General features: G+C 40.8%; 1 protein-coding gene across 1 annotated transcript in view; it reads left to right on the forward strand.

Moving 5' to 3' along the window:
• The first annotated feature begins 1,712 nt into the window (after positions 1-1,712).
• col28a2a (collagen, type XXVIII, alpha 2a) overlaps positions 1,713-14,728 on the forward strand; it is a 103,496-nt gene continuing 90,480 nt past the window's right edge. The window contains exons 1-4 of the mRNA XM_072259774.1: positions 1,713-1,860; positions 2,236-2,804; positions 9,846-9,866; positions 13,201-13,260. Coding sequence (XP_072115875.1) covers positions 1,713-1,860; positions 2,236-2,804; positions 9,846-9,866; positions 13,201-13,260 — 798 coding nt within the window. The remainder of the gene's footprint in view (positions 1,861-2,235; positions 2,805-9,845; positions 9,867-13,200; positions 13,261-14,728) is intronic.

The raw sequence follows: 14,728 nt of genomic DNA on the forward strand, positions 1-14,728 counted from the left end.
CAATTATAAACCTGATATCTCATTCATCAAGTTACAGTTCAATCTAGGAGACTGTAAAAGCATGCTGTCACATTTTCTTACTCCGGTATTTAATCCCACTCCACATATTTCATTTGATTCGTCCTCTGTTTAAATCCTTTCTCAAATTACTTTTAACTACATAAATCTCACAGCTTAAGGAAACAAACTATGTGCATGGTTGGTCACCAATGACGAACGGCAGGTTGTCCCTCTTCAACCTAAATTTTATAGAAAACATTAACGTTTTAAAAAATAATTGTGCAGGAGCAAGTGTAACAGTGGACTGTGCTAAGACTTCTTGCTCTCACACTGTATCTTGTCTCAGCTCAGTTTATCTCACCTGCTGCGTCTGCTTGCTTTTCTCTTCGGAGGCAAGGTAGCATTTGTTATTCACCGATATTTACCCTCCAGAAAGTGGCTGGGAACCACTTCACGTACTTTGGTATACTCTCCAGTGTAGTGGCTAGAAGATCAAAATTAACTTGCATATTACTTACATGCAGTTTGGAGTTCCGGGTAGAACTGCGGTCATTGGATACCCAAGTACTTAAGGTTCAAAGATTTAGCCACTTATTTGTAACAAGAAATGTTGGTTCCTTTGGATGGATGATCTAAAGTAAAAGTCCTTAAGATTCCGATATTGGTATCCATCTTTTTTAATGTTCCGCCAATCAAGCATTGCTCTTTTTTTTGGAAAGAGGCACTGGATTTGTACTCTTATTTATATAGCGTCTTATAGAGCGCTTTTGCATTTTATGTTGGGACTTTGCTCGTTAATTTGCAGCTGGGCGATAATTTTATTCATTGACTGGGGTTATGCAGGTACCACAAATTCACTTTCACGATACCTACATCTTTTATATTTCAAACATCCAGAACCTTTCCTCTTTTTTACCAAATTAGATTCCTGTTCCTTGCTGTAGCCAATTGTCTTTGCCATTCCGGGACCATCCTCGGGCTGTCCCGCCTACGTTTATGAAGCGAGTTTAAATATTTGAATTGAAAAGCGGCAGAATTCCCAGAGAATAAATTGGACGACCCTCGACACTCGGCGGAACTTACTCCGTTGGTGTTTGCTTTGCATTTCAATCCAGTGGAGACGAAAGTTAATTTGAGGATACTGCCGTGGCAGGTGCTTGCAGCCGAATCTTCTATCTGGTAATATGTAAATCCAACTTTTTAATGTCAAATTGGCAGCAACCCTTCCCACCCACCTGGCTTCAGCTACCACCTTCCAGCTTGCCCTCCTTAGCCTCTCCCCACCTTTTTATTCTGGCATCTTCCCCCTTCCTTTCCTGACTGGATGAAGCTTCTCGGCCCGAAACATTTCCGTAGATGCTGCCGGACCCGCTGAGCTCCTCCAGCATTTTGTGCGTGTTAACCACTTAGGTTGTCCACTTTCTAAAACTATTGTTCTGCCAACGTGTTTTCATCACCCTGTATATTCTATCCTTCCATTTAATATCAGAGAAATGTATGCGATGTACATCCTGAAATTCTTGTTCTTCGCAATAATTTTGTTCGTTGTATCAGCTTGATAAAACTCTGTACCCAAAACAGACAAAGTTTACCTCAGAAATTAACAAAAAAAAACGCCACCATTTTATAAATACTCTGGCAGACATATGTTCATGAAAATTGTCCATAGTTGTTATAACACGCTTAAATAGAGATATATTCTGACAGGAAGAATGAAAGCGTTCTATCAACTCTGGTGGCTACTAGGCTGGGCAGGATACGTTTTCTCACAAGACTACGAAGAACGTGGCGACGGAAATTTAATCAGAAAACAAAAAATTAAATATCTCTCGGCTAATCCACCTGGCGAAAATGAACAAGGTAATGTTTGATTTTTTTTTAACTTTGTGCCAATTTGACACATACTTGCTGCTTGTTACCCAACTTTCCTCGTTAGTAACTCCTACGTTATAAGTTTGCCTGTGAAGTAGGTATGGGGTAAATAATGATCAGAGAATTTTGCTTCACAAACCCGCTCCCGACGCAATGCAGACACTTAAGCGTGGTTTTCATTATCTGAGGCACTTCAGAATAGAACAACAGGCTGGTGATGCTTTGTCTTAACCTTGTGCACTTTTGTGAGGGAAAATATTCTGTCGTTGTATCTCTTCACCGCACGCTTATACTTTGTAAATCCAAGAATATGATAACAGCTTTCAAAAATCAATGACTGTCTTTCTCTCCCACCTCATTCAGAGGAGGACTGTACTCTGGAGATCGCGTTTCTTCTGGACAGTTCCGAGAGCGCCAAGAACTATAACCACAACCGCGAGAAGAGCTTCGTGTTGGACTTCGTGGACCGGCTGCAGCAGCTGCGGGTGTCGAGCGGCCAGCGGCTGGTGCCCAGAGTGGCGCTTCTGCAGTACTCCAGCACGGTGCTGATTGAACAGACCTTCCGCGACTGGAGCGGCGCGGCCGCCTTCAGAGCCCGCGTCGCGCCCATTGGTTACATCGGCCATGGCACGTACACCACATATGCCATCACCAACCTGACCCAGCTCTACCTGAACGAGGCAGTCCCGGGCAGCGTCAGGGTGGCCGTGCTTATGACAGACGGCGTGGACCACCCCAGGAACCCCGACATCTACGCAGCCACGGCAGAGGCCAAGAACCAAGGCATAAAGTTCTTCACGGTGGGCATGTCGCCCGTGGCCACCGAGCTGCCCAACGCGGCCAAGCTGCGTCTGCTGGCCAGCGCGCCCGCTTCCCGCTTCGTTCACAACCTGCAAGACCAGAGCGCCTTGGGGAAACTCTTATTGGAAGTGGTAAGGGCGCTGGACTCTAACATATAGCATCTCCATGTCAATCTTACAACTCGATCTCACACACTCGTTTGAACTCAATGTATAAGGATCTTCACTTTTAATCTCCTTCCAGTTTCACTGTCTGCTGCCTTCAAATGGAAGCAATACCATGTCATCCCGAGTGTTTACTATTGGGAGCACTGCGTTGACATTATCCCACGGGTTTAATGGCAACAGCTTGTTACAAAGAATTTTTTTTTACCTGGGGTTGAACTCTTACAAAATGGTTCACATTCCTGCTTCCATTTCCAATAGTGGAACGGAGAGCAGTGTCCACCCTTATGTGGTAGGAAGAGTTGTTACACTGTTTCAGACAGGCATTTAAACATAGGAACATAGAAAATAGGTGCAGGAGTAGGCCATTTGGCCCTTCAAGCCTGCACCACCATTCAGTATGATCATGGCTGATCATCCAACTCAGAACCCTGTACCTGCTTTCTCTCCATACCCCTGATCCCTTTAATCACAAGGGCCATATCTAACTCCCTCTTAAATATAAACTGGCCTCAACTGTTTCCTGTAGCAGAGAATTCCACAGATTCACCACTCTCTGTGTGAAGAAGTTTTTCCTCATCTGGTTCTAAAAGCCTTCCCCTTTATCCTTAACCTGTGACCCCTCATTCTGGACTTCCCCAACATCGGGAACTATCTTTCTGCATCTAGCCTGTCCAATCCCTTTAGAATTTTATACGTTTCAATAAGATCCCCCCTCAATCTCCTAAATTCCAGTGAGTATAAGCCTAGTCAATCCAGTCTTTCTTCATATGAAAGTCCTGCCATCCCAGGAATCAATCTAGTAAACCTTCTTTGTACTCCCTCTATGTCAAGAATGTCTTTCCTCAGATTAGGGGACCAAAACTGCACACAATACTCCAGGTGTGGTCTCACCAAGGCCTTGTACAACTGCAGTAGAACCTCCCTGCTCCTGTACTCGAATCCTCTTGCTATCATTGCCAACATACCATTCACCTTTTTCACCACCTGCCGTACCTGCATGCCCACTTTCAATGACTGGTGTACAATGACACCCAGGTCTTGTTGCACCTCCCCTTTTCCTAATCGGCCACCATTCAGATAATAATCTGTTTTCCTCTTCTTGCCACCAAAGTGGATAACCTCACAGCAGTTATAATGGGTGACTTCAATCTACATATAGATTGGGTGAACCAAATTGGTAAGGGTGCTGAGGAAGAGGATTTCTTGGAATGTATGCGCGATGGTTTTCTGAACCAACATGTCGAGGAACCAACTAGAGAGCAGGCCATTCTAGACTGGGTATTGAGCAATGAGGAAGGGTTAGTTAGCAATCTTGTCGTGTGAGGCCCCTTGGGTAAGAGTGACCATAATATGGTGGAATTCTTCATTAAGATGGAGAGTGACACAGTTATTTCAGAAACAAAGGTTCTGAACTTAAAGAAGGGTAACTTGGAAGGTATGAGACGTAAATTAGATAAGATAGACTGGCAAATGATACTTAAAGGGTTGACAGTGGATATTCAATGGCAAGCATTTAAAGATTGCATGGATGAACTACAACAATTGTTCATCCCAGTTTGGCAAACGAATAAACCAGGGAAGGTAGTGCACCCAAGGCTGACAAGGGAAATTAGGGATAGCATCAATTCCAAAGAAGAAACATACAAATTAGCCAGAAAAAGCAACACACCTGAGGACTGGGAGAAATTCAGAGTCCAGCAGAGGAGGACAAAGGGCTTAATTAGGAAAGGGGAAAAAGATTATGAGAGAAAGCTGGTAGGGAACATAAAAACTGAGTGTAAAAGCTTTTATAGATATGTGAAAAGAAAAAGATTGGTTAAGACAAATGTAGGTCCCTTACAGTCAGAAACAGGTGAATTGATCATGGGGAACAAGGACATGGCAGACCAATTGAATAACTTCTTTGGTTCTGTCTTCACCAAGGAGGACATAAATAATCTTCCGGAAATAGTAGGGGACCGAGTGTCTAGTGAGATGGAGGAACTGAGGAAAATACATGTTAGTAGGGAAGTGGTGTTAGGTAAATTGAAGGGATTAAAGGCAGATAAATCCCCAGGGCCAGATGGGCTGCATCCCAGAGTGCTTAAGGAAGTAGCCCAAGAAATAGTGGATGCATTAGAGATAATTTTTCAAAACTCGTTAGATTCTGGATTAGTTCCTGAGGATTGGAGGGTGGCTAATGTAACCCCACTTTTTGAAAAAGGAGGGAGAGAGAAACTGGGGAATTTTTGACCGGTTAGCCTGACAATCGGTGGTGGGGAAAATGCTAGAGTCAGTTAGCAAAGATGTGATAACAGCATATTTGGAAAGCGGTGAAATCATCGGACAAAGTCAGCATGGGTTTATGAAAGGAAAATCATGTCTGACGGATCTTACAGAATTTTTTGAGGATGTAACTAGTAGAGTGGATAGGGGAGAACCAGTGGATGTGGTATATTTGGATTGTCAAAAGGCTTTTGACAAGGTCCCACACAGGAGATTAGTGTGCAAACTTAAAGCACACGGTATTGGGGGTATGGTATTGATATGGATAGAGAATCGGTTGGCAGACAGGAAGAAAAAACTGGGAATAAAAGGGACCTTTCCAGAATGGCAGGCAGTGACTAGTGGGGTCCCGCAAGGCTCAGTGCTGGGATCCCAGTTGTTTACAATATATATTAATGATTTAGACGAGGGAATTAAATGCAGCATCTCCAAGCCTGCGGATGACGCGAAGCTGGGCGGCAGTGTTAGCTGTGAGGAGGATGCTAAGAGGATGCAGGGTGACTTGGATAGGTTAGGTGAGTGGGCAAATTTGCATTTAAACTCATTTAGGCTCCCATTCATATATGTTTCCCTGACATGTACAAATCACTTCCTTTGATTTTTAATTTCATTTTGGAAACATTTTGAGATTCCGTGTATCGCCTTTTTAAATATTTTACGTGTGTGTTGGTTTGCAATTTAACAATCAGGCTTCAAAATTTTAACATTGCCCAGAAATACATTGCAATAGGGTTAGAGTTCTTTAACGAGGGTGGAGTGCTGTGGGAGGGATGTAGGATAGGTGTCAGAGAAGGAGTGCCAGGGAGAGGGGGTGGAATGGTGTGGGGACAGATGCATCCATCCCTGAAACACCGGACAAAGCCATTTGATACCAAACAATACATTTATTGATCATTACAGAATGTCTCTTTGGTGCTTCCCACTCCATCCTCTTTCCCTTCCACTTTTCCCAACCACGATTCATTTCCCTGCCCCCTTCCCACTCTCAGTACACAATAGACATCCATATCAGAATCAGATTTATCATCATTCATCTATGTTATGAATTGTTTTTGTAGTAGCAGTACAGTGCAATACATAAAATTACTACAGTACTGTACAGAAGTCTTAGGCACCCTAGCTATATAAATGACTTTTGCACAGTACTGTATCTTGCATCAATCTTCACTGTGGAAGACACTAATAGTATGCTGGAAGTTCAGGAGTGTCAGGGGCAAACGTGAGTGCAGTTACTATCACTAGGGAAAAGCTGCTTGGGAAGCTGAAAGGTTTGAAGGTAGATAAGTCACCTGGATCAGATGGACTACACCCTAGTGTTCTGAAGGAGTACTTGAAGAGATTGTGGGAGCATTAGTAAAGACCCTTCAAGAATCACTAGATTCTGGGAAGGTTCCAGAGGACTGGAAAATTGGAAATGTCACTCCACTCTTCAAGAAGGGAAGGAGGCAGAAGAAAAGAAACTATAGGCCAGTTAATCTGACCTCAGTGGTTGGGAAGATGTCGGAGTCAATTATTAAGGATGAGGTCTCAGGGTACTTGGAGGCACATGATAAAATAGGCCGTAGTCAGCATGGTTTCTTCAAGGGAAAATCTTTACTGACAAACCTGTTGGAATTCTTTGAAGAAATAACAAGCAGGATAGACAAAGGAGAATCAGTGGATGTTGTGTGCTTGGATTTTCAGAAGGCCTTTGACAAGATGCCACACGTGAGCCTGCGTAGCCAGATAAGAGCCCATGGAATTACTGGAAAGATATTAGCATGGATAGAACATTGGCTGATTGACAGGAGGCAAAGAGTGGGAATAGAGGGAGCCTTTTCTCATTTGCTGCCGGTGAATAGTGGTGTTCCGCAGGGGCCAGTGATAGGACCTCTTTTTTTTATGCTGTATGTTGATGATTTGGATGACAGACTTAATGACTTTGTGGCCAAGTTTGCAGATGATACAAAGATAGGTGGAAGGGGCGGATGGTGTTGCGAAAGTGGAAGGGCAGATGGTGTTGCAAAGCAGGGAGGTTGCAAAAGGACTTGGACAGATGAGGAGAATTGGCAAAGAAGTGGCAGATGGAATACAGTTTCAGGAAGTGTATGGTCTTGCACTTTGGTAGAAGGAATAAGAGTGCATATTTCCTAAAAGTAGATAAAATTCAAAAATCTGAAATTCTAAGGGACTTGGGAGTCCTTACGCAGAATTTCCTAAAGTTTAACTTTGAGGGTGAGTTGGTGGTGAGGAAGGCAAATGCAATGTTAGCATTCATTTCAAGGGGACTTGAGTCTAAAAGCAAGGGTGTAGTGTTGAGACTTTATAAAGCACTGGAGAGGCATCACTTGGAGTATTGTGAGCAGTTTTGGGCCCCTTGTTAAGTAAGGATGTGCTGACATTGGAGAGAGTTCAAAAGAAGTTCACAAAAATGCTTCCAGGAATGGAAAGTTTATTTGTATGAGGAGCTTCTGATGGTTCTGGGCTGGTACTAGATGGAGTTTAGAAGAATGACGGGGATCTCATTGAACCTATCGAATGTCATAAGGCCTAGACAGAGTAGATGTGGAGATAGAGAGGATGTTTCCTACAGTGAGAGAGTCTAGATCTAGAGGGCACAATCTCAAAAAAGAGGGATGTTTATTTAGAACAGACATGAGGAAGAATTTCTTTAGCCAGAGCATGGTACATTTGTGGAATTCATTGTCACAGGTGGCTGTGGAGGAGGCCAGGTCATTGGATATATTTAAAGCGGAGTTGGATAGATTCTTGATAAGTCAGGGAGTGAAAGGCTATGGAGAGAAGGCAGGAGAATGGGATTGAGTGGGAAATGGATCAGCCTTGATCAAATAGCAGAGAAGACCTGATGGGCCAAATGGCCTAATTCTGCACCTATGTCTTATGGTCTTATACTTAAAGCAGAGGTTTTTGATTAGTAAGGGTACCAAAGGCTATTAGGTAAATACTGAACAGGGTTAAGAGCTAAAAATAAAGTAGCCAAGATTAGATGGTGGAGGAGACTTAATGGGCAGAATAGCCTAATTCTGCTCCTGTGCCTTGTGGTCTAATATTTTCCTTGAAGGGTCAGCAGAGTGGCACTATAAATCAGAAAATTTGAGAAAAATTCCTTCTTAGTCAACATTTCATGCAAAATTATGGCTGCATTCATTTCAATCTGTAGTCTTATTACTGTTCCTCCAACTGGAAGGTCCAAAACTTGAATGGTTGCATAACCAGTACAAGGCATCCTCTTTTTTGGACTCTTCAGTCACTTGCTAATGGCATAGTTTGGAAATACAGGTGGTAAAGATGAAAACAGACATTAGCGCTAGAAGCCATTATCATTACTTAGTAACACTATCTCTATTTCCTCGTCTTCATTTCATTGTACAGAACCGTCAGCAAGATGCCTGTGACATATTGCAACAAATGTTTACAGATTATCCACAGCCCATCAGTAATTGGTCCTCCAAACTGGGGCTTTCAAGTACAAGATAAAATAGGCATGAAACACAGATCATAACAAATAATCCAAGAAACAGGAGAGAGGTAGGCCCAATTTTCCAGATATTGTCAGTCAGGAATCCCTCACAGATTTCTTCCTAAAATGCAATAAATTATTTCATGAATCCTTCCCCTTATATCGTCCAGAATTTTTAAATTTTTATTCTCAGAGAGGACAGTGACCATTTGAAATACAGTCAAGATTTTAAAATAAAAGCCAGATTAATCCGAGACATTGTTGCTTGATTCAGTCCAGGACTGGTAGGACTGATACCTAGATTTAGAGGCCATAGTCTCTGGATTTAGGGATTAGCCACTTAGGGGAGAAAAGGAGGAATATCTCCAAGCTGAAGATACAAAACATTGGAATTATTTATTTCAATTATTCCACAGGTTTTAAGGTAATGACTTTTTAAATTACACCGAAAACAAGTTTATTCAGTGGGAAGCTCAGATTCGAATGATCTTTAATTGCAGTTTTAGCTATTGGGTTAATTGAGAAGTTTGTTTTAGGCTGAGACTTTATACAAAGTTGCATTAAAATGGAACTACTGTTCTCTTATTTTATTAACAAACGTATAAAAATCCAGACCATCATTCTTGATTCTGAGGATTGATCATATTTTATTGATTGACACTAGTTTACTGTTCCAATCTCCAGTGACACTCTGCTAGCAGTATATGTTAAATTACATGATGAGAAGTTATGGCAAGTCACAGTGATAATTCCCATCACTTTAGAAAAAGTAATGGAATTTATTTTGATTTGGGGTAATAATATTACATTGTAAAATTGAATCAGTTGTCCCTGAAATCAAATGCATTTGTCAAGCAAATCAAAGGAAATGTTGTTTTCTCCTTTCATATTTGTGGGCTCCATAAGGTAAGTTGCTACCAGGCAATGGTTGTGCAGCAAAGTTTAAATCAAGACTAAACTGAATGGGCAGATTAGATCTGGATCTAATGGAAGTTTTCACTGGTGTTACAGACCCTAGCACCTGTCTCACATTCTGCCCACCTGAACCTGCATTCTGGTAAAGGGTTGAGAAAAATGAAATGAAAAGTGAAATAAAACATTACAAGCCCAAGAGCCCACTTGTATACAGAGGGAGGACTGATCAGAGATGGAGATACAACATCATAACCTCAATTTGAGCCCCTTAAGCATACCTGCCCACTAGGAGCCAAAGATCTCATGGTAATGTCCTTTGATCCAATACTGTTTAAGAAAGCTAATCTTGTGCTTTATCTTATCAGGGAGAGCTGATCAACGAAGGGGTAAGTATGATTTATTTCCTAAAGAAGCTTATTTGTGGATGCTGTCAGTAGTATGGTTATGGCTTGGAAAATTGTTTACCAATAGAGAATCTCAAATTAGTCATCCAATTACATCCTTTCATAAGATTTAAATTAGTGTAGGTTGAACTACTGTAATTTTTTCTTCAGTCCTAATTGTACAAGGATTGAAGAAATAATCAATTCAATTTACAGTGATTTAAATGGGGGTGAAAAATGGTCAATGGTACCAGTTCTTTCTCTACTCATCCTGCATCCCTCAACCTTTCATGTACCCTATTTTTCTGTTAGAGTCATAGAAAATTACAGCACAGAAATAGGTCCTTTGGCCCATCAAGTCCATGCCGAACCAATTAAACTGCCCACTCCCATCTACCTGCACCTGGACTATAGCCCTCCATACCCCTCCCATCCATGTACCTATCCAAACTTCTCCCACATGTTGAAATTGAAATTGCATCCACCACTTGCACTGGCAGCTCACCCCGCACTCTGAGTGAAGAAGTATCCCCTTAAGTATCTCACCTTTCACCCTTAACCCATGACCTCTGGTTGTAGTCTCATCCAACCTCAGTGGAAACAGCCTGCTTACATTTACCCCATCTATACCCCTCATAACGTTGTATATCTCCATCAAATCTCCCCTCCATCTTCTACATTCTAGGGAATAAAGTTTTAACTTGTTCAATCTTTCCTTATAACTCCGATCCCCCAGTCCCGGCAACATCCTTGTAAATTTTCTTTGTACTCTTTCAATCTTATATGCATCCTATTCTTTGTTATTTCTGGATTTAATATAATAATAATAATTTAATTTAATAATTCTGGTCACTGAATTATAGGAAAGATGTCAATAAAATTGAGACAGTACAGAGGAGGTTTACTAAAATGTTGCCTGGGTTTTATCTCCTAAGTTACAGAGAAAGGTTGAACAAGTTAGGTCTTTATTCTTTGGAGCGTAGAAGGTTGAGGAGGGACTTGATAGAGGAGTTTAAAATTATGAGGGGGATTGATAGAGTTGACGTGGATAGGCTTTTTCCATTGAGAGTGGGGAAGATTCAAACAAGAGGACATGAGTTGAGAGTTAAAGGACAAAAGTTTAGGGGTAACATGAGGGGGAACTTCTTTACTCAGAGAGTGGTAGCTGTGTGGAACGAGCTTCCAGCAGAAGTGGTCGAGGCAGGTTCGATGTTGTCGTTTAAAGTTAGATTGGATAGATATATGGACAGGAAAGGAATAGAGGGTTATGGGCTGAGTGCAGGTCGGTGGGACTAGGTAAGAGTAAGAGTTCAACACGGACTAGAAGGGCCAAGATGGCCTGTTTCCGTGCTGTAATTGTTATATGGTTATTTCCAGGCCTACCATCTGAAAAATGACAAATAGGAAATCCAGAAACAAATAAAAATTTACTATCGAAATTCCTTGCTGGTCCTACAACGACAATTAGAGTAAGCCTCAAAAAGCTAACACTTTCGGTTCTTAATCAAAACATAATTTTTCCCAAAATATATGTGATGCCTATTTGAACTCTGAAATATTTTTCTAATTAATTTGTTACATTTGGACTTGTCATGCAACTTTGCTTCTATTGATCCTCACCTGAATTAGATTATGAGTGATGATGATAATATCATAAGGTCATACAGCATAGAAACAAGTCCTTCTGCCCAATAACTCACTGCCAACCACCAAGCACCATTTACACTAATCCTACAGTAATCCTATTCTATTCTCCCCACATTCCCATTGGCAGGCTGTACCACTTAGGGGTAATAAATAAAGGCTCCAGAACCTATCAACCCATATGTTTGTGATGTGAGAGGTCACCAGAGCACCTAAAGGAAATCGGTGCAGTTACAGGAGGATATGCACACTCACCAGAATTCAGGAATGAGCCTATGTCTCTGGAGCTGTGTGTCGGCCTCTCCACTAGCTACAATTGTACCTATGGGAGGTTGTAAAAAAAATCCTGACAGCTGATTTCTATGATTGATTTCAATAGTTTCCCTTATGCCAAGTCAACCAGGTGCATGTTCAGTGGGTGAATTTCTCAGCTGAGAGCTTGGAAGTATGCGGAAGTTCAGCCTGCCTTGTTAAATTCCTGAACCATGCAGAATTCCTATGGCCAGCTACAGGAAGGTTTCACTACAGCCTCTCTTCAGGAATTGCCAATCTATGGGCAACTGTTACAAAGAGGCTATCAGGAATATTTGTCCCAGTATCTTTTGTTGAAGAAAAATCTGTGAATATTAGATACAAATCGAGCATTAGCTGTCACATATATGTGTCTCTACACTTTGCTACCCTTTGGGATATACAAGATACAAATCTAGCATTAGCTGTCACATATATTTGTCTCTTCACTTTGCTAGCCTTTGAGATATACAAGTGTTTCCTTACATGGCTCCTGAAAGGATTAACTCAAAAATATTTGATTCTTTCCATCACCCCAATCAGCAGAAATATTTTCTCTCCTGATGAAGGGTCTTGGCCAGAAATGTTGACTATTTTTCCCCATCCATAGATGCTGCCTGACCTGCTGAGCTCCTCCAGCACATTGTGTGTATTGCTCTTGAGTTCCAACGTCTACAGTACCTCTTATGTCTATATTTTCTCTCATTATGTTTGTCAGTTCCTTTAATGTTTTGAAATCTTTAAGCTCACACCCTAACCTTCTAAATTATAGTGAATACAACTCTAGATGTATAATCACCCCTTACAACTCTAGATGTATAATCACCCCTTGCAACTCAACCAATGAATATTTTTTTTAACTTAATAATATTTTTGGAATCTGATGCTTCTGGCAAGGCTAGCATTTATTGCTCATCCCTAAAGGTCCAGTTTATGATGCTAATAAATCTATGCAGCATTCTTTTAAAAGGCAGTACATCGTCCCTGAGGCATAGCAGCAAGAACTGCTTGTTGTATTCCAGTTTAGTCTGCCTGTTCAGTTAACCTGGTTGTAAGGTAATGCTTCTATTTACATCTCTTACTATGGTCGCAATCTTTGGGTCATCAGTGCTTGTCCATCTAATTAATTAACTGGTGTATAAAATTCTTGATGTTCCAAAATCGATCCCGTGTAATAGAACTTGTCACTCCCTGCCATACAGAGTTTTTAACTTCAGTAAGAGATTCATAGTTGCCTTCTGGAATTCCATCCATAATACACAAGTTTAGCCACTTCTTCAGAAAGTACATTCTGCATTTATGTTCTTGAATCTTAAATTGATTTTTTTTCTTCATGGATTTCTTTTCTTTTTGCAGGCAGTTACATTGTATCTAATTTACTGATGTCTTTTACTTCTTTCAGTGCCCCAAAACACCAAAATGTTTTTGTGAAAAAGGAGAAAGAGGTCCACCTGGTGCTGCTGTAAGTTTGTTACAATGTATCTTCTAACTTGCTCTGACTTCAATTTTAAAGATTGTTCCCATATCCCTCCCTCTTCTCCTCAGTAAGTTTAACTAATTCCCTTTTTGGTTAATTTTTTTTGTAAGTTTCTACAATGCAACAACAAAAAAACAGTAAAAAAAAAGTTTATACAGTGCAAAACAAACTTATCAAATGTACAGTTCATAACAGTTAAGGAAAAGCACCTATAGTAGAATCATATAAAGTTAGTTACCATCCCACCCTCCCATTACCCAACTCCAAGCCAACCTTGCTATATTTAGAAAAGTTGATCAGAACTTTTATCACCACAGAGCTCTATTTATAAAAAGAAGGTATATTGCTTACTATCTGAGCTATAATATGATTACACACTTGTAAAAAAAACCGTAAATCTTAACCGAAAGAAGCTGGAAGTAAGGGATTTAAATGCAAAAGAAAAAAAAGGAGGGATGAACCCTTAATCTAAATGGGAATTATGAAAATATTCAAGAAAAGGTCCCCACACCTTTTGGAACTTTATGTCCGAATTAAGAAGTGAATAATGAATCTTTTCAAGGTCTAAGTAGGACATAATGTCTCTGAGCCATTGAGCATGAGTGGGTGGGGCAACATCTCTCCACCTAAGAAGGACTGCACATCTGGCCAAAAGAGAGGCAAAAGACAATGTACAACGTTTAGTCAAACTCAGATGCGCGTCAGCTTCTCCTGAGGTGCCGAAAAGAGCAATCAGTGGGTTAGGTTCCAAATAGCAATTAAGTATTTGGGATAAAGTTAAAAAGACATCTCTCCAGAATTTCTCCAAGCTAGGACAAGCCCAGTACATATGAATAAGGGAAGCCTCGCCCCCTTTACACTTGTCGCAACAGGGACTAATATCAGGATAGAACCGCGATAATTTAGTTTTAGACATATGAGCCCTGTGTACAACCTTGAACTGTAAAAGGCAGTGGCGAGCACATAAAGAAGTTGAATTAACTGACTTGAGAATTGAATCCCAAACCTCGTCAGACAGAGGAAAATTTAAATCATGCTCCCAGGCAGTTTTAATTTTGTCAAAGGGGGCTCGCCTCTAAATCGCTAACATATCTCGAATAGTGGATATTAAACCTTTACCCAATGGGTTCATACGAAGAAACAAGTCCACAACATTTCTATCGGGTACCTCAGGAAAGTTTGGTATTTAAATTAATTCCCTTTCTGAAAGTTACCATTGAATCTTTATCTGCCAGAGTGAAATGCAGCTCAAATCCTAATAGTTCAGATATTCTATTCTCCCATCATGTCTTTTTGCTTTTATTACCATCTGTCTGGGTACCAACCTTTTGTCCATTGGAAAATGTTTCTCTTTATTTACTCTAAGCATTTCATTTTTAAAAAATATCTCTGGAAAATTTTCTAATGGTCTTCTACATTGTGAAGAAAACTTCTGCTTCTCCGTTTAGTTCAA

The sequence above is a fragment of the Mobula birostris genome, chromosome 6 (assembly GCF_030028105.1).
Source record: "Mobula birostris isolate sMobBir1 chromosome 6, sMobBir1.hap1, whole genome shotgun sequence".
Taxonomy (NCBI): domain Eukaryota; kingdom Metazoa; phylum Chordata; class Chondrichthyes; order Myliobatiformes; family Myliobatidae; genus Mobula; species Mobula birostris.